Here is a 23,815-nt window from a genome sequence, read left to right as displayed (position 1 = left end):
GAGTAAAAAAAAATCACATCTAAACAACATTGAATAAAAGCAGCTGTGGTCATTTTACAGAATGATTTATATTTTACACTCAATATGGTACATTCCATAAAAATGCTTAGCAAGCGAAGAATTGAAAGTCACTTTTTTGTAAACATTGAACAGAAACTCGTGCTTTTAGTCAGTACAGAAATGAACACACATGTTTTGAGTCAATTAAAAACCGTTTCCTCCCTTTTGCTGAATATGTATTAATCCTTTGAATATAAATGTACATGTTAGCGTGTAAAGCTTCATTTCCCATTATGTCATTTAAAGCAGTATTATGGAGATCAATGTCATCATGTCAGAACACACTTGAAACAGTTCAAGCCAATTACAATTTTAAGTCCAGCTCCACATAAACAACCAACAGGTGGAGTTGGTGAAATGAACACATCAGGGGAAAGAACAATTTTTTACACCTAATTAAAAGACATTATTCAAAATATAGTCGCATATATCTCCAACAATTAAGGCTGTGATGATGACAAACTATCCTTGAGAATTTTGGGATGCAAAAAATGTTTTTAAATAAGAGAACATATCAACACTGGCAAAAAATGGCAAGATCTCTCCATCAAAAAGTCATATTTTACATCTTTCCATACCTGAAAGTCAGTAAGCTTGCTTTCTTTTATCAATTGTGCAATATAAGTCAACACCTTTCATATATATTATAAATATACATACATCAACACACTCAACACCGCTTTCAAGAGCACATTCAACCTATTTTACATTATTTCCCAAGATGTCTCAAACAGAAATATTTATTTATAAATTCATTCAAGCGATTTTTAGTAGTATTTAAAGGTTTCCATATTGGATTCATTTTAAGGCGCAGCCCTAAAGAGAACAAGTCGAACTCCGACAGCCGTTATCAAGACCTTTTGTATGGGATTTCACATCTGCAGACCGTACACAACAAACAGATACTATTGATATTGGATGACCTGATGTATGAGATATAACCCTGTACAAAAAGGGCCACTTTTCCCAGTCCCACACTTGCATTCCTGGGGCTTCAGGTCCTGAGTTTGAGTCAGAAAGAGGCTGTGATGTGAAGCATAATATTGTAAGCGCATCCTCAAGGTCCCAGTGTGTTACAAAACAGTGGACCTAAACTAATGGGTAACGCAGAACACAGTGCAGAACGCATGTAGTAGACATCGCTCTAGACTTGATTTGAGGCCTGGAAAATTTAAGTTTTTTGGGGAAAAACAAAACATTCTGGGCTGATCTGTGCTTTAAAATGCTTCATATGGGGGCCTTGTATTGTATTGTAATTATATTGCAGGGAACAGCTCTAGATCAGGCATCTGTCCAGTGATGGAATGAGAGGTCAGCTCATTCACAGGCACAGAGGAATGGAAGAACAGTTCAGCTGCTGAATTCTCCATGCAGGAAGTGAGAACTACCACCAGACGGATATGTCGAATATACACCTGACCAATTAGGTCAATAGGTCACTAGTTACTATAACACTGGAATCCCTGGATGTCTGCTGTAGATCACATTTGCGGTTTTGTTCACTCCTGCGGGACTAAGCAGCCTAGCAGTAGCCCTCACAAACCTCTTTCTGCACCTCTAATGAGATGAGAAAGAAAACTAAATCAAAGCTGAGCGTCAGGTGGGTGACTACTGTGAAACTGCAAGCGAGATAAACAGATCAGATAGACTAGATAGAGATAGAGAGAGAGAGAGAGCAGCTCTATTCGTTAAACTGAAAATAAATAGTGATAAAAGTAATTACAAAATAAACGAACACCAAAATGACCCCCACGAAATTAAAGCTGTGGTATAGAGAAAGACTTTGTTTCACCCGAACAATCTTGGTTAGGTAGGGATAAAGCCAAATGTTGGCAGTTGATAAGAAATAAAAAAAGAAACTTGAAAGTGCCCATGAAGATAAAACCGAACTCTCTCCTCAGCGTCTTAAAGGGATTCTTTGTGTATTACGAGGGCTGCATCTCCCCCGGTATCTCATCATTATTAGACAAATCGTTGCTGATATCTTCATGGAGCCCTAGCTTTTGGAGCTCCTCCTCTGCGCTGGCCAGTGACGTCACCGTGACCGTGTGTTCCTCCATCTGCTTCTGAAGGCTGTCCATCTCCTGCCTACGAGAAATGACCATCAGAGGAGTGAGAAAGGAGACGCCCACAAAGTGAACGCCATCTGTTGTGTAATTGTGGCAGCTTTATTCATTTATTTATTTCTTTTTGTGTGTGTGGTTCAAATTATTTCTCCTTTTTTTCACATTAATTTTAAACCTCAGGTATATATATATATGTGATCTTGTGCCATCATGAATATATGATATTGTATCAGATCTATAAAGTAAAACTAAATGATTTTGTCAATAGGCCTACAAAATAAAATATATCAATTATAAAAAATGATTACAATACATATTATAAATTAATAATATACACTACCGTTCAAAAATTTGGGGTCAGAAAGATGTTTTAATGTTTTTAAAAGATGCCTCTTATGGTCAACAAGACTGTATTTACTGGGTCAAAAAATATAGGAAAAAGCATTAATATTGTGAAATATTATTCCATTATTAATATTATTATCTCAAATAAATGCTATCTATTTTAATACATCTTAAAATGACATTTATTCCCGTGATAGTAAAGCTGAATTGTCAACATCACTACTCCAATCTTCAGTGTCACATGATCCTTCAGAAATCATTCTAATATGCTGATTTGGTGCTCAAGAAATATGCTTAGTCGAAACCATGATGATTTTTTCGGGATTCTTGGATGAACAGAAAGTTCAAAAGAACAGCAAATATTTAAAACAGAAATCTTTTGTAACATTATGAATGTCTCTACTGTCCTTGCTGAAAAAAAGTATTAATTTTTAAAACATACTGACCCCGAATTATTGAATGGTATATAGTACATTTTCAAACTAATTGCTGCTTGAAACTAAATAAACACAATAAAGCCAAATATATTTTCCCCTGCTAATTGCATGGAATTGCATAGTTTGTCCTAATAGTGGGACAGTGTTACAGGGTGCTCACTCTCCTCTAGTTTTCAAACAGAAAGTTATGGTATGATGTGTGCAAGTCTTACTTTAGCTGTTTCAAACAGTTGTGGAGATTATTGAGAGGTTCTTTATTGACGGATGTTGAGGGCTTCAACAGTTCATCCAAAAGTGAGGCCGGAACAGGGCAGTCTGGGATTTTTACTGGCGTCACTGGGGTCGATTCACCCTTTAGATCCATCCGCTGGTGTGGGGACAGAAATATTGAGAGAAAATATTCCATTACACACTTGTGCATATTGCAAACCTACATACTGTCTAAAGTTCACATGAAAATGAGCATTCGTCTTACCTTTCTGAGCCTGCTGTTTTTGAGGTCCTGTTTGAGCTGGTTGTTCTGCTGAAGAACAGTCTTCATGCTGCTCCTCAGCTCTCCAACTTTAGCCTGGAGCATGAATTTATCCTTCCGCGCGCCGCTGAGGTCCTCCTGAACCATCTCTAGCTCCACCTTTATCCTCTACACATCACGTCAAACAAAAAATAGCCCAGAATTCAGAAAAAAAGTATTCATAATACACATTTTCACAACAGAACCTGACTGAATAAAGCAACACACCTGTAGCATGTCCTGCATGGTGTCCATCTCTCTATGGTGACACTGTTCCACCATCTCCATCTGCTGTTTTTGCGTCTCAATCTCCCGCTGCCTCTGTTCAACCTCCCACTTCAGATCCTCCACCTGCAAGGGGACAGGAATACAGTATTTTTTATATATATGTAGTGAAGTATTTTTAGGGCCCAAGCAGCGTTTTCCTAAGGTCCTTTTGGGCATTTTTGGGGCCCTTAACATGCACAAAAACTCTTGAACTTCCAACTTTGCACACGTTGGAATCGTTGGCCATCAGGGCCGGGCACACCGGGGGGGGGGGGGGGGGGGGGGGGGGGCTTTTAACCTACAGTAAACAAACTTCATACACGTATAGATCTCATTGAGCCAAACAATACAACAGCCCAACAGGAAGTCTGCTATTATGGGTTGTTTGAAAAATGCATGCTCTGGAATTGTATATACTCCTCTGCGATTCTTCCGATTGCCACCAAACTCATTGAGGATACAAAAATCGTAAGTGGATTTTTGATATCTCAAATGGTTTGGCCATGGCGAGGCAACGGATTTATGGTGAAAAAAACGGGAAAAGGAAGTATGTTATAACTTCTGCATACATAAATATTATATTAGTACTAAAATGACTAAAAACTTAAAATTACTAGTTGCTTAAAATAACTAGTAAAAGATTTTTTTATGAGTGTTCACTATTAAGATAATGTCAAATCAAATATATTTGTATAGCGCCCTTCACAATACACATCGTTTCAAAATTCTTTACAGAAAAGCATGATGTTAATGTTTAAAATACTTTAATATCTTCATGCCTTATAGTCGCATTTAGCAGATTTTGGGTGGTCGGCTGGGTGGTAATATAGCTTACATTCTGTAATTATATTAACAATAATGCAGTTGAGATTTGTTTGATTATATATATATATATATATATATATATATATATATATATATATATATATATATCGACTCGTGTTCATTCAGAATTCTCAGATACAAACAAAATAAACTCGCGCTCACAGCGCTCTCAACAACTCGGTATAATAAAACTTTCTGTGCTATTTTTCTCCAGCTCTCAGTCTTTCTGGTCCACAAGTGCACAGTCTGTCTATCTCTGGACTGGCAGTGCTTGCAGAGTCAGACGGTGCCTCGATAAACCACGCCCCCTCCGGCACATAATCTAATACTAATTTCAAATGCAAAGATGTCAGCCAATCACAACAGTGGGCGTTTTCACTGAAGTCATGAATAGAAAAAAGGTATCACTGAATGACATTTTTTTATGTAAAAACCATACTAACAATATAAGTACACCTCAGGATATATTATAAAATAAAATAAAAAATCCATGCCATGGGACCTTTAAGTCACACTTTGGTTCTGAAACAATGCAGCCTGCCTATCCACACAGCATTTTAAGGCAGAACAGACATATATTACAAGAATCTCGGTGAAAAATTCCAAACAGCGAGGTAGCTGACTAGATTATACAACAAAGCCGCACTGTACCTCTTGGTTAGTGAGGGGCTGTTTGTTGAGCTCATCTTCAAGTTGTTTTTGAAGGATCTGGAGTTGAGCGTGTGCATCAGCTAATTCCTCCTGGAAATGAGAAACCTCCTCAGAGTGTTTCTCATCTTGAGCTCTGTCAGAGAGAGAGAGACCAAGAAAAGAAAATTCACAAAAGACACCAACACAATCTAAGAAGTCACATGCATCTTCTCATTATCATAAATCAGAGAAGTTAATCAAGCAATTTAGGCATTGATCTCCATTGCCGAGTTTTCAGTTCTCCACGTTATCTTACAACCATCAGTACATCACTCTAGAATAGCTGGACCTCATAAAGATATCTTGATGTGTGGCAGTAGTTCTATATTATGAGTTTCCGAGGCAGCTGTGATACTATAACCCAGAGTGTCAGGAAAACTTACGCAAGTGTCTTAGCCTCTTTCTGCAGGGCTTTGACAAGCTCTTCTTTGGCCTGCAGATCTTTCTTGATCTCACCGAGTTCCAGCATGGCTGCCCTGTAGTGCCTGCGGTTATGAGCTGCCTCCAGCTTGGCCTCCGCCACCTGAACAAAGCGCACAAACACACAGGTCACACACATGCACATAAAAAAATAAACCAAAGCCTTCGGGAGTTCTCAAGGGGAACTGAAAAAGTCATGCAGATGTTAAACTATATATATTAACCTGCTCTGTCAGATCCTTGACTTTTATTTTCTCCTTCTCCAGAGCAGCCTGCAGCGTTTGCACCAACTGTTTCATCTGCTGGTCCTCCTCTTCTTTACGCTTTAATACTGCCTGAACCTGGAGTGGAAGATTACAGAGATGTTAAAACAAAAATGTTAATTAAATTTGTAAAAAACATTAAATTCCACTTATTTAAGTTGACGACATGACAGGTCGCATCACACCTGCAAGTTGAGTTGGACAAGATCTGCTTCTCTCTTTGCCAGTGCAGCCTCTAGAATATTAGCATGTTCCCGCAATGCACTGTGGGATTTTCCAAGCCCGGTAAGTTTCCCTTTCTCATGCTCTAGCTCAAGCGCAAGTTTCTTGTTAGCATCTTCCATGCGACGAATTCTCTTTTTAAAATTTCGTGACTCTTGGAGCTGTGAAAAAAATGAACAAAACATTTCTTAAATTTTGATAACACCACTTCTTCCTCACCAAATTTACCCATTGACCTCTGTTCATCATGGCCTCCTATTAATCCCCATATACTACTGATTGGCTTCATCACTCAGTCTCCTCTCCACCAATAAGCTGGTGTGTGGTGGGCGTTCTGGCGCAATATGGCTGCGGTCGCATCGTTCAGGTGGAAGCCGCACATTGGTGGTGGTTGAGGAGATTCTCCCCTTCTATATGTAAGGTGCTTTGGAGTACCCAGAAAAGCGCTATATAAACGTAGCAAATTATTCTTTCACAAATTGCAATGGACTGTCCATTATATAGAACTCACTTACTCCAAAAATCTTGGATCATCATATTACTGGTATTTTAATTAAATAAAAGGAAATTTTTGGAGCAAGGAGGACACCATTTATTTTTTACAAACATAAAAGAAATGAACAAATCAGTATACAGATCAGAGTTGATTAAATTATTGTGCTATTATAACACTAAGAATTGAATAATGGGGAAACACATACATATACATCATTCAAAGGTTTAGGGCCAGTAAGATTTCTTTTATTTCTTTTCATTCTTTTCAATTTTCATTTCTATTCAGTGATTTCTGAAGGATCATGTGACACTGTAAAATGGAGTAATGGTAGCTGAAAATTATATTTTAAAATATATTAAAATAGAAAATAGCTATTTGAAATTGTATTAATAGTTCACAAAAACATGTACAGCATTTTTGATCAAATAAATGAAGCCTTGGTACGCATAAGAGACCTCTTTCAAAAACAAAATCTTACCAACCCCAAACTTTTGAACAGTAGTGTATTTATTCAGCAAGCAAACATCTTTTTTTTTTAAGCAAGGTTGCTATTTGTATTCAATTAAACCTTGTCTTGAACAACAAGTGTTTTATTTGCCATTAAGAATAAGTTCTCTCTCACCTCGTCTTCCAGTTCCATTACTTTCTCCTGATATTCCTCCAGCTCAGTGCTGGTGAGGTTGATGACCTCCTGTAGCTCTTTCTCCAGCATGGCTTTACTCTGGCTCACTGCCTCCAGCTCTCTCTGCAGGGACTCCACCTTGGCCTGAAGCAATGACAAAAAAATACTGTTATCAGTTATTAGAAAAGAAGATACACTGTAGTTACTCGTGGACTACAATACGTCAAGATTTTAAAGGATTAGTTCACTTTAATACTAAAGTTTTAAAACGTTTGCTGATAATTTACTCACCCCCATGTCATCCAAGATGTCCATGTCTTTCTTTCTGCAGTCAAAAAGAAATTAAGGTTTTTGATGAAAACATTCCAGGATTTTTCTCCATATAATGGACTTCAATGGGCTCCAAACGGTTCAAGGTCCAAATGACAGTTTCAGTACAGCTTCAAAGGGCTTTAAACGATACCAGATGATGAATAAGGGTCTCATCTAGCGAAACAATCAGTTTCTGCGAGAAACCGAGCAGTATTTATGCTATTATTTTACCTCTTATCAGACGAACGTAATCATCTCTGAGCTCCGCCATAACTTCCGCTAAGTGAGGTCAAAATACGAGCATGGTCATAGATGTACACGTAGATGCCTCATTAGCACCTGCACGGATCAGTAGAATGAGGCATCTACGATCGATATATCTATGACCACGGTCGTATTTTGACCTCACTTAGCGGATGTTATGGCGAAGCTCAGAGATGATCGCGTTCGTCTGATAAGAGGTAAAATAATAGCATAAATACTGCTCGGTTTCTCGCAGAAACTGATCGTTTCGCTAGATGAGACCCTTATTCATCGTCTGGTATCGTTTAAAGCACGTTGAAGCTGTACTGAAATTGTCATTTGGACCTTGAACCATTTGGAGCCCATTGAAGTCCATTATATGGAGAAAAATCCTGGAATGTTTTCATCAAAAACCTTCATTTATTTTCGACTGCAGAAAGAAAGACATGGACATCTTGGATGACATGGGGGTGAGTAAATGATCAGCAAAAGTTTATTTAGAAGTGAACTAATCCTTAACAACAAAATAATTATAATCAATGTGTCCCAATGCTTTCAGGATGTATGCAACTCTTTTAACTTTGTGTTTATATCGTAGACCATCACTACTAGTTTACCTGAAGTTCCTGGCTATTTCCTCCCTCTGAAACCTGAGCTCTGAGTTTGTCAATTTCAGCCTCAGCTGTCTCTTTGGTGGCGAGAGCTTCCTGTAGCCTGCGGCTCAGAATGCCAACTGCATTCTCATAGGCCTTATGCTTGGCCTTCATATCTTTCTGTGCACTGGTCAAATCTGTGCCCAAACGCTTCATCCTCACCTTCTGCTCTGTGATAGCCCTGGTAGAGGAAAAAGCAGGTGCATAACAGCAAGTAAGACAAGATTTTTTGGTCTTCTTCGCACTACTATTGGTCATTTTTAATTTTAGTAAATAGTTAAAATAGGAAAAATAAATCCCAATCACCCATGGTTTAATTCATAAGCAAACATGTAAAGCTGGTGGAACACTTCGGCAGTTTTGTTTATATGTCACATCACATATCAGTGATGTCAAAGACTGAGCAGCAAACTATCACTATGGAAACCCTTATGGCAGTAGAGGCGGTGTGATTATGACTCACGTCTTGGCTTCATTTTGCATTTGTTCAATCCTCTTCCTCAGATTTTCATTCTCTTCAGTCACTGATGCCAGATGGTTCTGGTCAAACTGAAGAGACTGAAGCAACAACATAGAGTGTCAAAATATGCTACATACACTACTGTTCAAAAGTTTGGGGTTGGTAATACTTTTTCGTATTTAAAAAAGGCTTTGATGCTCACAAAAATACAGTAAAACAGTAATATTGTGAAATATTATTATAATTTGTTTTCAATTTCAATATATTTAAAATGTAATTTATTCCTGGGATGGAAAAAATATATTTGTGGTAACTGATACATATTTTCAGGATTATTTGATGAATAGAAAGTTCAAAATAACAGCATTTTTTTTTTTGTAACATTATAAATATTACTTTACTGTCACGTTTGATCAATTTAATGCATACTTGCAGAATAAAAGTTAATTTGTTTAAAAAGAAAATCACTGATCCCAAACATTTGAACAAAAGTTTATGTAGGAAAAAGGCTGTATCCTTGCAGCTGAGATGATCTTCGTAATGCAGTTGGCGTGTACCTGCAGCTGAGAGTCAAGTTGGTCTCTCTCTGTCTGTACAGATTGTAAATGAGCTTCCAGGTTGTTCATCTGCTTCTGGACTCTCTCCACTTCCTTCTGAAGGCGATCCTGTTCCTGCTCTGCACTCTTCTTTTCTCCCTGCATTCTTAACAGCTCCTGCTTCAGGTCCTTCACCTCCGCCACCAGACGCTTTTTAGAAGCCTTCAACTCTGAGATCAACTGTTCTTTGGAGCTGGCGTCTCTACGGTAAGCTTCAACCATCACCTGCAGGAAAGAGTACGGTAGATTAAGGACACTTCTTCCAAATCTCATTTGACTATTTTGTTGATTCACAAGCATTAGGTGTATATTTTTTGTGGTAGAACCTCTTTATAATATTATAATTAACAGTCATACATAAATCAAACCGGTAACACTTTACAAAAAGGTTGTATTAGTTAACATTAGTTAACATGAACTAACCATGAACAAGACCTCTGTTCAGCAATAGTTGAAAAATACAGTAAAATCCAGCTGTTCATGGTTCGTTCATGTTAGTTCACAGTGCATTAACTAATGTTAACAAGATTTTAATAATGCATTAGTAAATCTTGAAATTAACATTAACAACGTTAATAAACGCTTTATAAGTGCAGTTCATTATTAGTTCATGTTAACTAATGTAGTTAACTAATGAACCTTATTGTAATGTGTTACCATTAAACCAGTAAGAAACAGATAAGATTTCTATAATAGTACTAATGAACAGAATGTGTTTTAAATAGGCAATAAACACTTTTTTTTATATTTACCATCAATAAATCCAATTTGTTTTAGTCTCATACATTTTAACGAATTGAATATTGCTTGTTCCACAGCTAGCAATATATAATTGTTTTCACAAAAAATTATTTATGCTGATTCTAAGCAATTTGAATAAATCCATTTTTTTAAATATGATTTAAATAAAATATAAGCAAGTAGTTAATAAACTATGCCATGATTTTTTGAGCAAGGGCAACTGTGTATGACTGACAAATATGCATATTAGTTTGTTTAAAACTGTGTAATCCAAATGTATAGACATTTTATATGCAATTCAAATGCATAAATCTTAATTAAATAAATTCAATATTTTGAGTGTACATTTTGAAGGAACTTTGGTCCACTTACCTTTTGCTGCATGAACTGCTCTTTCAGTTTCTGTGCTTGTTTTTTGAGGGTGCCATTCTCTTGCTGTAGAGCTTCAATCTTATGGAGAGAAAGGGGGATAAATGCAATCTGAACCCACCATAATGTTCTAGTTACAAAAAAGCCCATCACTCAAATTCAAACCTCTCACCTGGGTTGCTTTAACTTGCACTTCCTGTCTAAGCTGGTCAAGAGTGTCCGAGGCCAACAGCACTTCCTCTCCAAGTCTTTCTGCTCCTTCATCCAGCTCGCTCTTATCTGCCCGTGCGGCCTGCAGAGCCACTTCCAGGACTATTTTCTCATTTTGGAGATATTGCAGGGTTTCCTCTTTAGCTGTGGTGTCAGTATGTAGCTCCTCCAGCTGGGCCTGGAGCTCCTGGTAACGGGCCTCCAGCTGATTAAGGGCCTGTTCTTTGGTTTGGAGGGTCTCCTGAGTAGTGGTGAGCTGCTTCATCAGCTCTAGGTGCTCACGCTGAAGCAACTCCAGCTGGGCGTCTTTTTGGGAGAGAACGAGTTTGACCTGGATGGAGAAGAATTTGAGTCGTTTGAGTCATTAGGCTGCATAAATTAGGTCAACCGGGAACACTTCCCATAACATCTGATGTACTTGTTACATCGTAAGAGGAATGGCATCTACACTAATATTAGTCTGTCTCATCATCCCTATCCCGAGGTTACTGTACTCAGCCGGATCTGGCCCGTATCCAGACCAGATGGTGGACCTTCACCTAGAGACGACAACAACAGCCCTGAATGTCAGAGGAGACCATGACAACTAGATGAGCCATATAGACAGATCCCCTGCAAAGACCTTGTCGACTAGATCGGCACAGATCATCAGCAAAGACCATGAGAACCAGAGAAGTCCTCTGCACAGACCCTATGGCCAGCTTCAAGTCCTCCCCACCAAATGCTGGTGTAATGTAAACTGATCTTCAAGCAGAAGGAACTGGATGAAATATTCTGAATTATATCAATCCATTGGTTCAGTCTGCAGGGTTGACGAACGACTAAAGAAACGTTATCAGCAAGAGGACTACCCCCTAACTACTAACAATGGAGTTTGGGTTGGTTAGTTGGGGACACTTAATATTCTGCCCTATTATTGACTTGAGTTCAATTCAGTTATAAAGCACTTATAGTGTCAGTTCATTCATTTCATAATGGATGTACTTTACACAGTTATTGAACCGAACTGAATCAACACTGAACTAATTTCAACTGAATAAAGACTGTTTACTTTAATTCTGTTTGCATCATTGATCATAACTTTCCTGTTTATCCCTGTAAAGCTGCTGTATTGTATAAAGCGCTATATAAAAAAAGTTAACTTGACTTTCCATTATTAGGGGTTGCTAATTCAAAATAACATATTACAAGAATGGAGCAACCTGGGATTAAGGGTTCAAGAGCACAATGTTGATTGGTTTGAACCTACAACTGTGTGTGTGCGTGTGTATATGCTAGCTTTTAGATACCTGCTCTAGCTCTCTCTCCAGTGTTGTGGCTGTATTGGCAAGTTTGAGAAGATGCTCTCGCTCCTCCTCAAACTCTTCCAGCTTTTGCTGAAGATCTTCCTCCACCATCGTCTTTGCCTCCTGGATTTGATGTATGGCCACTTCTTGAGTCAACATGTCCGCCTGGATAAGAATCAGTCTATTATTATTGCGTATGCTTTTTAGATGTAATCAAATTTCATCTTCCTTCTTCAACTTTTTCCTTGTTTATTAATTCAAGTAAAAAATTAAATATAATGCCAGACCTCTATACTCTGTAGCTGTACAGCAATCCGTTCCTTCTCTTTTATAGAGCGATGTTTTGTCTCTGTCAGTTTGTGAGACAGAGTAACGTTATCCATCTTCAGATTTTCCAACACACCAATCTGAGTCATTTGACCGGCCTGAAAGTAAATATACAAACAAATGCACACTACAGATTGGCCATTCCGCATCTGATCCTTTCTGATAAACACAGGATTTTGAATGCATATACTACCGTTCAAAAGTTTGGGTTCAGTACTTTACTTCAGCAAGGATGCATTGAATTGATCAAAAGTTACAATAAAGACATTTATAATGATGCAAATGTAGTTCTTTTTTCACATATTAGTAGCACAAATATTTTCAACATTGATAATAATAAGAAATGCTTCTTGATCACCAAATCAGCATTTTAGAATGATTTCTGAAGTGTCATGTGACACTGAGTAATGCTGCTGAAAATTCAGCTTTGCCTCCAAAGGAATAAATTACACTTTAAAATATATTAAAATAGAAAACGGCTATTTTGTAATAATGCTTCACTATTTTACTGTATTGTTGATCAAATAAATGCAGCCTTGGTGACCATAAGAGTTCTTTCAAAAAGATTTAAAAAATCTTACTGACTCAAAGCTGAAAATGGTAGTATACATATTATGGGAAAACTAATTCATACTCCTTCACACTTCACCTATAACATCTTTGTTTACAGAATCTTTTACAGATCTTGCAATGATACCTACTAGCTCACAACATGACCATAGCGGGCCATTATACCTGCATATTTGCCATCTCCCCCTGCAGTCGCACACGTGCCTCCTGTGCCATTGACAATTGCTGCTGGTACCAGAGGCGGAGCTGCTGCAGGGAGTCCACTTCTGCCTGCGAGGTCTTTAGTCTGCTCTGCAGAGCGGTCCTCTCATTCTGGACCCGCTGAAGCTGTGTTTGCAGGCCTCCCATCTGCTGCCGCAACTCTGAGACTAAGTGGAAAAAAACGACAAACATGGTATTGTAATCGGGGTTGCACAGACGAGTCAACTTTAATGCTCTGCCATGACTTAAACTTGATGTTGACTAGCCGCTGATCATGGCCTATGAGAAGGCGCAACAGGATATTAAATCATTGAAGTCCACTTTTACACTCCGCTCAAGGCCACTTCTGTTGACCAGTCAAGTGAGCACAGTTATGGGTTTTTCAACAAAAAAAGCCAATCAATCACCTTGGCCAATATTTTGGACAATTACTAGATCATTTTTAACAGTAATTGAAATAGTTCACAGTGCACTAAATGTATTAAAACCTACTGGTATGTTATTAGTGGGCAAAAGCAATATCACCATGTTAACCGTCCTGAGTAATTATAGTCAAGTCAACTCAAGTTCAGTGTTGGTTCAGTTCAGTTCAATAACGTTGTAAAGTTAAAAAATTAAGACTGATGTTGAGTATACCAACTGATCAAGCTCCACCCTGACATGTACAGCTACCGCCTCACCTGTGTTGTCCCTGGAACTCATGCTCTGCTGCATCTCCTCCACTTTGACCATCAGCCTCTGGTACTGCTCTTCAGCCAGCTGCAGGTCATTGCCCAGTGAGGCCAGGCTGGCATTCTTTCCCTCCAGATTGGCCTGGAGATCCACCATAGCCTTCTCCAGTGCAGAGCAGTTGGAGCGTAGCGTGGTGACCTCAGAGGTGAGGGTGCTTTGCCTCTCCTGACTGGCCTGGGTTTGCTCCACCTGGACCCGCATCTGAGCATTTACTGTAGCCAGCTGTGCCTGGAGCTCAGTTTTTTCTTTCAGAGCCTGGAAATGGAGGATGGTTTTAGATGATCCATGTGGTTTCAACCATGTTTTTAAGAAGTATATTTGTAACAACTGATAAAGATAAAAATGTATATACTAGGTCAGTAAGATTTTTTTTTTATTATTAATACGTTTATTCATCAAGGATGCGTTAAATTCATCAAAAGTGATGTTAAACACATTTATAAATAATTTTACAATACAATTCTATTTCAAATAAATGCTGTTTTTTGAACTTGCTATTAATCAAAAAATTCTGGAAAAAAAGTATCACAGTTTCCCAAAAAAATATGAAGCAGCTCAAACGTTTTCAACATTGATGATAAGAAACGTTTCTTGAGCACCAATTCAGCATTTTAGAATGATTTCTGAAGGATCATGTGACACTGCAGACTGGAGTAATGAGCATCCCTATTCATGAGCATCATAACTTCAGCTTTGCCATCACAGGAATGAATTACATTTAAAAAAAAAAAATACTATAATAGGATTACAGGAAAGAATTAAAGATATAAAATAGATGTTCTAATCAATAATTAAAATAAGTAAATAAAATAAATAAATAGCTATATTGCAGTAATGTTGTGCATGAGTTGTTTACTAATATAGCAAATAGCAAATATTGGATGAAATGGGACAATTAACTCACCTGATTGGCCTCAGAGGAAAGAGACTCCAGTTGTCCTTCTAACCTCATTTTCTCTTTCAGCACTTGCAGCATCTCATCATGAGTCCCCATCACAGAACTCCCATATGACACACTGAAAACACATAATTCAATCATGAAGGTTTAATTGGCTGGTTTCATGATAGATAATAATGTTCTCCTAAGGGTCTAAAAATATTTAGGGAATGGACTAACCGGAGGAAATTGCGGGCCCATACCTGCTGGAGAAGCTGTCCCTGCGACTGCGAGGCTCTGCGCTGTCCTCTCTTTCCTGCTCCAGCTCTTCCATGTGTCTCTCTTCAGTGGCTGCCTGCAGGACTTCCTGCAGTGATGGAAAGTGGCCCATGGCTTCTGGAGCAATTTCTCTCCCTTCAACAGTATATGGTGCCTTTGGCCTGTTCACTATCGCAGCTAACCTATTATTTGTCCCTGTAGTAGACACACTACTATAGGACGAGCTATCGCTGTCATTGCCGTCAGCTCTGAAACCTGATTCGCTGCCATCCACCTCAGAGACATTGTCTCTGATTAGCTGAGATGATTCCAAATGGGAGTTGGTCTCTGAGTTGATGCTGATTTGTGAAATGGTGGATACTGAGCTGATGGAGGAATGCAGCGAGCTAAACGATGAGTCGGCAGACCTAGAAACTACCCCACCAGGTGCCTCTGAGCTTTTAACGTCAGATTCTGGAGTTTTGTAGTCAGCGAGAGAGTGGATCTTGTTGGAGCGAGATGATTTGGACTTCTTATCCTTGTTGGAAGGGATTCCCAGGCTTCCCAGTTTGGGACCACGAGGAACACTGGTGCGCATGAAAGAATATTCCGTAGTCATGGCAACGGTACTGGCCCTCGGGAGACCCTCGGGATGGAGCATGAGCTCTGGGTCCAAAGTGCTAAATAGGCGGCTCTTAGGAGTGGACCTCCTGGTCTGAACGAGACAAAGAAATGATGATTAAACAGTAAGACAAAAACAGGAGAACAATAGTAAAAACTGGACAAACACTGAATGGTTTATCTATGTCTAACATTAAGTCAATCAAGTCAATCTATAGCTAATATTAAAGTAATATTTTACCCAAAAATTCACTCACCTTCATATTATTCCAATTGTCTTTCTTTTTTTTTTTTTTTTTACCAAGGAACACAAAAGTAATGAGAATGTTAAAATAAATAAATAAATGGTGAATAGCAAACAAAAAAATTAAGATAAACGAATCGTTTAGCATTCTTGAAGTCAATTTAGTGTGATGCTTCTTCATGTGCCATATTTAAATACACTTGAGAGCGGTGGCAAATTTTCAGAGATTAATGACTTAAAATTTGGTCTCTTCTTCAAACTAAATTATTTTATGACTTAAGAAGATTTGAAATATAGCACACAAGGAATGTGGACTACTTTTATGGTGCCTTTTTGTCATGTTTGGTGCTTGACCGTCTCCAGTCTCATTCACTTTCACTGTAAGGAAACTTTTGTGCTCCACGAAAAAAAGAAAGTCAACATGTAATGAGGGTGAGTAAATTATGGCAATTTAAATTTTTTGCCAAACTATTCATTTAATTCAATATCAGTAATTTCATAGAAACTGACAGTTCTCATTAGCTGACTCACTCTCTCTGTGTGCCGCTGTACTCTGTATTGTTTGAGCTGTTCCTCTAGACGCCGACGAGCTTCCTGGCGAATTTTTTCTTCATTTTCCATCTCCACTGATGGCTCTTTTGAAGCTACAAGAAAGACAGAGTCAACAAATGCACAAACACTCTTGCTACATAAAATTAGGCAGGTGAAAAGTTCAGATATTGTCAACCAAGCTGTATTGGATTGAATGCAACAGGCTATTGATTATACGAGAAATCCTCAATCCTGAAACATGCTTGTTTGACAATGCCGTTTCTAGGGATGGAAATTGACAACTGGTTCCATTTTTTCTTTTTAAATACAAGAACTTACTGGTTCTGTTATAACGCAATCTTTTTTAATCTTTTTACAGTTGTGATGATGATGAGCAAGCGTCTTATTTTTGCACATTATTAACAGTTTTAATGCAATTAACAGTTCTGTGTAAATGCATCTTTTGGTGACTTGTACTGGCCAAAGAAAAGTTGCTTTTTGGATTTAAATAGGCAAATGCTTAAGAGTCTATGATTGGATCATTATTCCAGTAATTATTATTTTACTAGCATGTTATATGTTTGGCAAAACTTCTTCTTACCCTAATTGATGGAGTGGGTACTCCATGGAAATAAATGTTGTGATGATATTTCCATCAAGAGGTGCATACATTTTTGGTCAAGATATTGTATTAACAATGCAAGAGTCAAGCACTCTGTAAAGTCTCCTCCAGCACATCCCAAAGACTTTCAATGAATTTAAGGTCTGGACTCAGAGGTGCCAATTCATGTGTGAAAATGATTCCCTTTCCCTCCCAACCATTCTGTCACAATTTGAGCCTGATGCATCTTGACATTGTCATCCTGGTACATGGCCATGATGTGTCTTCCTACATGTTTTTTTTAAGAAATGAAAAGCTACACACTCCATCAATTACGGTTAGAAGAACTGTTGCCAAACATATAACATGCTAGAAACATAATTATCACTGCAATAATGATCCAATCATTGACTACATTTACATGCACCCAAATAATCCATTTGTAATCGGATTGACGGCCCAATCGGAATTGATATGACTTCACAGGCAGAGCGCGTACGCAAAAGTTAATCGGAATGTATATAAAGCACATATAAACAGATTTTTGAATCAGATTACAATGTTTAGAGTACATGTAAACGGATTGCAATTAGATTCAATTCATTCGGATTGACAAAAATTTGTGCATGCTAACAGCCATTGACTCTTAAGCATATGCCTATTTAAATCCAAACAGCGATTTTTTGTTTTGGCCAGGCAGTGTATGTTTAGGTAAAAAACCACAGAAAAACTAAAATTCTAAGTATGGGTCTAAATAAGTATGTTACTAGAAGGAATAAATATGGTGTTTTTTTTTGTTTTGTTGGAACTGTATAATAAAATCTTTTTTTTTTTTATTACTGTTCTGTTCAAATCTGAAATTAATAATAGCCAGGCTGCTGAGCATTTTCCAGAGGAAACTTACTAGAAGAATCAGTCATTAGAATCATTAAGGAAATTGTAAAGTGGAAATGGAACCAGAATCATTCAAATGTCTCATGATTCCCATCCCTAGACTTAAGAGTGAAGCTTCATGCTCGTCCTGGCAGACCAAACACCATGTGATCTCTGCAACCCATAATGAGCCATTCCATCTGCCTTAGTCGGAAAGAAAAAAGCACACTTCAGTTTCTGCGTCAGTTAGTTATTAGTTCAGCCATATTTCACATCCAATCCAAATTAACTTAGATACTGGCAAAACAACGTGCATCTTGTTTTCAGAGAAAAGCTTAACTTTTCCTGAATCACCAACTAGCACAACAACCCCAGTATTGCTAGCACAGAATTGTCAGAAATCAAAGCACCAACAATCACAGGAGAGACTAATTAGCCTTTAATTAATTAATTAGGGGGCATTATGCAATAAAAAGATTCCCACTAAAATCTCTCTGCAAGACAAAACGGAGAAGCAAGCAAAAACGGGTTCACCAAATGGGGAGGGTTAGCCTAAATCAGCCTCAAAAGCCAAACTGGGGGGAATTACAACACAACAGGAAGGGAAGAGGGTGATTCGGAGGGGGGTGGGGGGTTGGGGGGGGGTTATCCAGTATCGTATGCTTACACAATTCAGTCTCCTGCATAGGAATACTTAGTCTGAGCGATTGCAATGCGTCACCCTTGTGAACAGAGCCCTCTGCAAGAGCTGCTTCAGACTTCTCTAGGCTGTCAGGGAAAGAGGCCACACCTGGATCCAGTTCTGCGCTCAAGGGGGAGTCGGCAAGGCGGCTGCCCGGGGAAGGAGTTGCCAGAGGTGGGGTGCTGCCTCTGTGAGCTTCCTGACACTCCACCACGGCCTCTCCGTTTGGCAACAGCTCTGCTTTGACATGACCTACGGCAAAGAGAAGGGATTCAGCAAACAGCTTTACATTTACAGGTGTTTTTGTGTGTTTTACGGGCCAATATATGGACATCTATGGACCATATAAATTAACAGAAACACAAGAAAAATGTAATGACTAACTGGTCATTTAACAACTGTAGGCCTAGCTAAAAAACAAACACTTACAACAGAGTTTTAAATGAAAAGGATTGTATTTAAAATGATTAAAATTAAGTAAAATGTGATCAAATAAAATGTATCTATTTAAAAAAATGTATTAGCCAAAAGAGCACTTTTTATGCTTCACTCCACACAAAGACTATTTGGTAAGACTTTACATTAAGGTGCAATACGTTTGTTATTGGCTATTAAAAATACAACTACTCATTGTTAGTTCATGTTAGCTCATGTCCATGAAATAATATGGTAACACTTTACAATAAGGTTTCATTATTTAACATTAATTAATGTATTAATTAACATAAACTAACCATGTGCAGTATATTTCTTACTGTATTTGTTAATCCTTGTTAACGTTAGTTAATAAAAATCCAGCTGTTCATGGTTTGTTCACAGTGCATTAACTAATGCTAACAATTTTAATAAAGTATTGGTAAATGTTGAAATTAACATTAACAAAGATACATAAAGCAGTTCATTATTAGTTCATGTTAACTAATGTTACCTAATAATTACCTAACTAATAAACTAACTAATAAACCTTATTGTAAAGTGTTATTAATAATATTAATAACAGATACAACTTTTGATTTTAATATTGTATAAGTAAATGTCAAAATGATGATGATGCATTTTACATATATATATATATATATATGCTTTACAAGTATTTTTCATTGTTAGTTCATGTTAACTAATGCATTTAACTAATGTTAACAAATTGAACGGATTGTAAAAGTGTTACCAACAATTCTGTAGAAAACACTGGCCCATTCATAGACATATTTGTCATCCATGATTAATTTATTCCACAGACAGAACGGTGTCTGAGATACTGAGATAAAGTGAATAGCCCACCATTAAGTGGGACCATCTCTCATTATGTCGAGATCATTTTGAACGTATTTGTCTAAAGCATTATTCTTTTCTTTATGGGTAAAATGTTACTTTGCGCAAGTACAAAGCGCAACCCAAATTAGCCTGTATATCTGTGTTATGAGGTTATGATTTGTGCTTTTTGGTCATTCACAACATTCATACTTAGAGACCAGCATATAGCCTAAATATTCTCCTGTGTGCAAGTCTTGCAGAACAAGTCAAACAGCCTAATCGAGCTACAGTGACCGTTCAGGAAACTGACACTGAAAGTGAGGGGGAAGTTTGTGGATGTACAGTATCTAGAGAGAGAAAAACACTTATTTAAGGTAACAAATGGCACTGAAAAGTGGGAAGAAAAAAACCTCTCAAAGCCAAGTGACGCAGTAAACAGCAAATGTTCACTTTGAAATCTTGCCATGTTGTGAATGAACTGAACACAACAACTCTCATAAGACAAGCTTATCAGTGAATCCTGCATACGCTCACATTTTGAGCATAAACTGTACATTTACCGTATATACACATCTGGGAAAGGATGAATAATGCACAAATAAACAGCCTCAATGTTGATGAATCCAGTCATCTAACTGCAATATTTAGAACAAGGGTTTTCGATCTGTTAGATGCCACGGATCAAATATGATCATACTCATGTGAGGGACCCAAATTCTAGAAATTAAAAGACAGCTACACATTTTCATGTATAAAGACCCGCTTTATACTAAACTAAAATATTATAAATATGCATAAAATATTATTTTAAAAACATTGTTTCTTTACGTTACTCTTTTTTTGTACTTATTATAGAACTGTCCTGTTAGATGTATTATTTTGTTGTTTACTTATACATTTGAATAATTGTTTTATTTTATTTAATCAATTTTGTTTTATTTATTCTCTAAATATTGCTTTCATTAGTTATAAGAACAACAAAGGTAAACAAACATGACAAATGACGTAAGTGCCTAAATAAAGTACAAAGGAGGAAGAGGGGGATCTAAATCAGCACAATAATCATAGTAACAGATGTGTTAAAAAATGTAAGTTCTGCTATCTTGTAAACGTTGGAGGAAGGGACCCCAGGGTAAATTAACACAAGACTTTGCTTCATTACATCCTATAGGTTTACGACAGAGACCATCTCAGCAAGCCATCTCTGAAAACATGGGGGAACCGTGGCTTTCCAATCTCTTAATATAATTCTCTTGGCCACAACCATGCCCAGCAATAATGCCAGCTGCAAATAATAAGGCAAAGAGGAAACTGTGTCCGAATAGCCAAAGATGGCCAATTCCAAGTCAGGAGGGAGAGACTCTAATTTCTCTAAACTCTTCACACTCTTGCAGCCCCCTGTTTGAAAACCCCTGACTTAGAACACCATCCATCAAATTTAATCTCAAAATAACACTCACCATTAGGGATTTTCTCCAATACGAGTGATCTCTCCGACTTCAGAGATTCTACAGTATTGCTGTCTGGATGTTGTGCATTCAGCTGCTGAGGGATGGCCTCAATTGAGGCTGTTTCTTTATTTCCATTTTCCATATCTCTTGAAATACAGATGCTGTTCTTCTAGCATCCATAAAAATGAGCTGGATCTCACTAGTGCAATTCACCTTTACTTCATGCTCGGTAAACTTTGGTTGAGACTGCAGGCTGGCCTGGATGGTGCAAACGGCTACGGTCCTTGGTGAACCTGAGGAATGAAAGTCATCCATACTGTGAGAAGAGTTCAAGGTTCATTGAACAGTAAAGGCAACAATGATTAATAACCAATTGATCATTTGGTCATGCCAATGATGCTAAATCATCTGACATTATGAATAATTACAGGGACATTTGCAATCTAAGATTAAATGTCTTGATCAAGGACAAAATGGAGACATCCAGTGAACGGGATTCAACATGTTCCTGAATCAACATCTCTGTTGATCATGGAACAACATTCCAATCCACCAAACAATTTTGAGGGATAAGTTTACAGTTTATGTCAAGTTTAGGCTTACAACCAGGGCTAGATGCATCAGTGTTTTTCACTTATCATTTCCCTCTGATTTTAGGGATAAGTTATGGGTAGTACGGTTAGGTAGGGTAGGGAAAATCACGGTGACCAGTGACATACTTATGTCATTGTTACTGGAAGAGGCACTAGCTGTTTAATTCTTTCTTTGGTCATGTGTTTGTATGAAGTGCCCTCAAAAACCTACAAATAGCTTTTCTCTCGGTCCTGCTAAAAATCACAGGTTTTTTTTTCTTCTTTTACAAACATGGGATTTGAACCTACAACCTTTAACATGCCAGCCACACCACCTCAAATTTGGGGAAAGAAAGGGGGAAAATACTTTTAACTTATAAACAAGCGTGGTTTAAATGACAACTCCAACCACAGCTCAATACATCATATGGATTTAAATGTTAAATAATAATAAAAAAGTAACACAAATGTCTCTTATGGAGGAGGAAATATAATATAAAAAAATTTAAATCACTTTTTAATTAGGTTACCAATGCATTAGTAAATAGTTCCTGTATTATTTAATGCATGCCTGATATGCAAAATATGCAAAATATGCCAACACAGTCAGCTGTCAACACTTTGGGCTGTCAACACAAAGGTTGTCTGTCTTATTGAGAAGAAAATAAATAAACTAAAAAATGCACTAAAAATCTGCTTTAAACTAATTATTTAGTCTCCATTCACTCACTGAAGTGAATGCTTTATTTGTCAATATTTATACTAAATATTGGACACATTATTGCTGACAGGTGGTGATGACTCATACTGAGCTATAGCCAAGGAAAACACATGTATGAGAAAATGAAAGAAGCATACTCCTTCACACTTCTGCATATCTTCTTCCTTATATAAAATGTTCAGCACTGTAGTTTGCGTTATCCTAGTTATTATAGTTTAGTGGCATGACAGGCTAGTAACTAACAGCATATTATACTGTTTTAGTGCTTTTGTACTATTTTTGTTCTTATTGCACAATGAGACACATCATTATGGTGGAGGAATGAGATTTGTGTGTCACACAAGGCTGGAGGATTAGACTAACCATCAACACGAGTCTAACTATAGACTAGTGCGATTTAAGACTTATCAGACATGCAAACGAAGCTGACATTACTTTAAAATCAACCTAAATATACGTCATTCCCAAACTCACATATGACAGGTCAGACTGTCAGCCGCATGTTTGATTAACTGTCACTCAACACAGAGATAATGTCTCCTCTTTTAATGTAATGAACTGAAAATGAAAGCACAGCAACAAACACGTCAATCATAATAAATAATAAGCAGTACGGAAAAAGTGAAAAATCCCTAGAGATTCAGAGTCAAAGTGAGTATATTATTATAAATCTCTGATCTCATTAGCATCCGCCTTTTAGCTACTTAGCCACATCGCACGACATCTAAAAACCGTATGCAACTGATGCTTGACACCGACACACGACCACGCTTCTGCATAGCAATCGTCACGTGAAATGGTGAACAATTAGTATGGTGATTAGAAGAGATGATAAAAAGGTAATCAAGCACCAACCTTAGACGTGTTCCTGCCTATTCTACGTGGCTGTTTAGGTTCCGTCCTTCAAACAGATCCGTCTCACAACGGTTTCCTCAACGATAAAGGTTCCGCATAGAGTTCAGATGCTGCGTAGCTAATAATCTATAGATTTTAAAATCACCTATATATCGATTAACAATCTAATATCGCAATAACCAGTTAATAAATATAATTCAATTCTGACCAGTTGTGGGTGTACGTATCTAAAATAAATATACATTATGCTGCAATGTTTTTCGTCTATATCAGAATCTGTATGATTTTAAACAATATTACAGTTTTATGCTATCAACTGAGTACAAGACCTGTCTCATGACTAACATCTCA

General features: G+C 37.6%; 1 protein-coding gene across 2 annotated transcripts; it reads right to left on the bottom strand.

Moving 5' to 3' along the window:
- Positions 1–31: 31 nt before the first annotated feature.
- Positions 32–23,543, bottom strand: golga3 (golgin A3). Of its 2 annotated transcripts, none has more exons than XM_079816229.1 (24): positions 23,465–23,543; positions 21,326–21,609; positions 18,597–18,863; positions 16,456–16,568; positions 15,065–15,774; positions 14,829–14,940; positions 13,873–14,179; positions 13,157–13,359; positions 12,382–12,519; positions 12,098–12,259; positions 10,771–11,139; positions 10,602–10,679; positions 9,450–9,713; positions 8,896–8,990; positions 8,397–8,613; positions 7,225–7,368; positions 6,070–6,267; positions 5,846–5,962; positions 5,585–5,724; positions 5,163–5,295; positions 3,648–3,770; positions 3,384–3,548; positions 3,121–3,275; positions 32–2,148 (listed from the first exon to the last, which is right to left on the bottom strand). In XM_079816229.1, exons 2-24 carry the CDS (start codon positions 21,456–21,458, stop codon positions 1,986–1,988), a joined length of 4,506 nt encoding a protein of 1,501 aa, XP_079672355.1. In that variant the 5' UTR covers positions 21,459–21,609; positions 23,465–23,543; the 3' UTR covers positions 32–1,985. The 2 variants fall into 2 exon arrangements, with proteins under 2 accessions (XP_079672355.1, XP_079672356.1); XM_079816230.1 differs by having other exon boundaries at positions 18,720–18,863; positions 23,465–23,525.
- Between the last annotated feature and the right edge of the window lie 272 nt (positions 23,544–23,815).

Source organism: Gobio gobio, assembly GCF_949357685.1.
Source record: "Gobio gobio genome assembly, chromosome: 4".
In the NCBI taxonomy this organism is placed as follows: domain Eukaryota; kingdom Metazoa; phylum Chordata; class Actinopteri; order Cypriniformes; family Gobionidae; genus Gobio; species Gobio gobio.
Note: the sequence above shows the minus strand (reverse complement) of the source record. Positions and strands in the feature narration are given on the sequence as shown.

Coding starts and splice junctions, on each gene's coding strand:
- golga3 (XM_079816229.1), bottom strand. CDS start 21,458: ATGGAAAATGGAAATAAAGAAACAGCCTCAATTGAGGCCATCCCTCAG. Junction 13,360..13,872: donor GAGTTCCAGGGACAACACAG/GTGAGGCGGTAG, acceptor TTTTCCACTTAG/TCTCAGAGTTGCGGCAGCAG. Junction 5,296..5,584: donor AAAGAGGCTAAGACACTTGC/GTAAGTTTTCCT, acceptor TCTCTCTGACAG/AGCTCAAGATGAGAAACACT.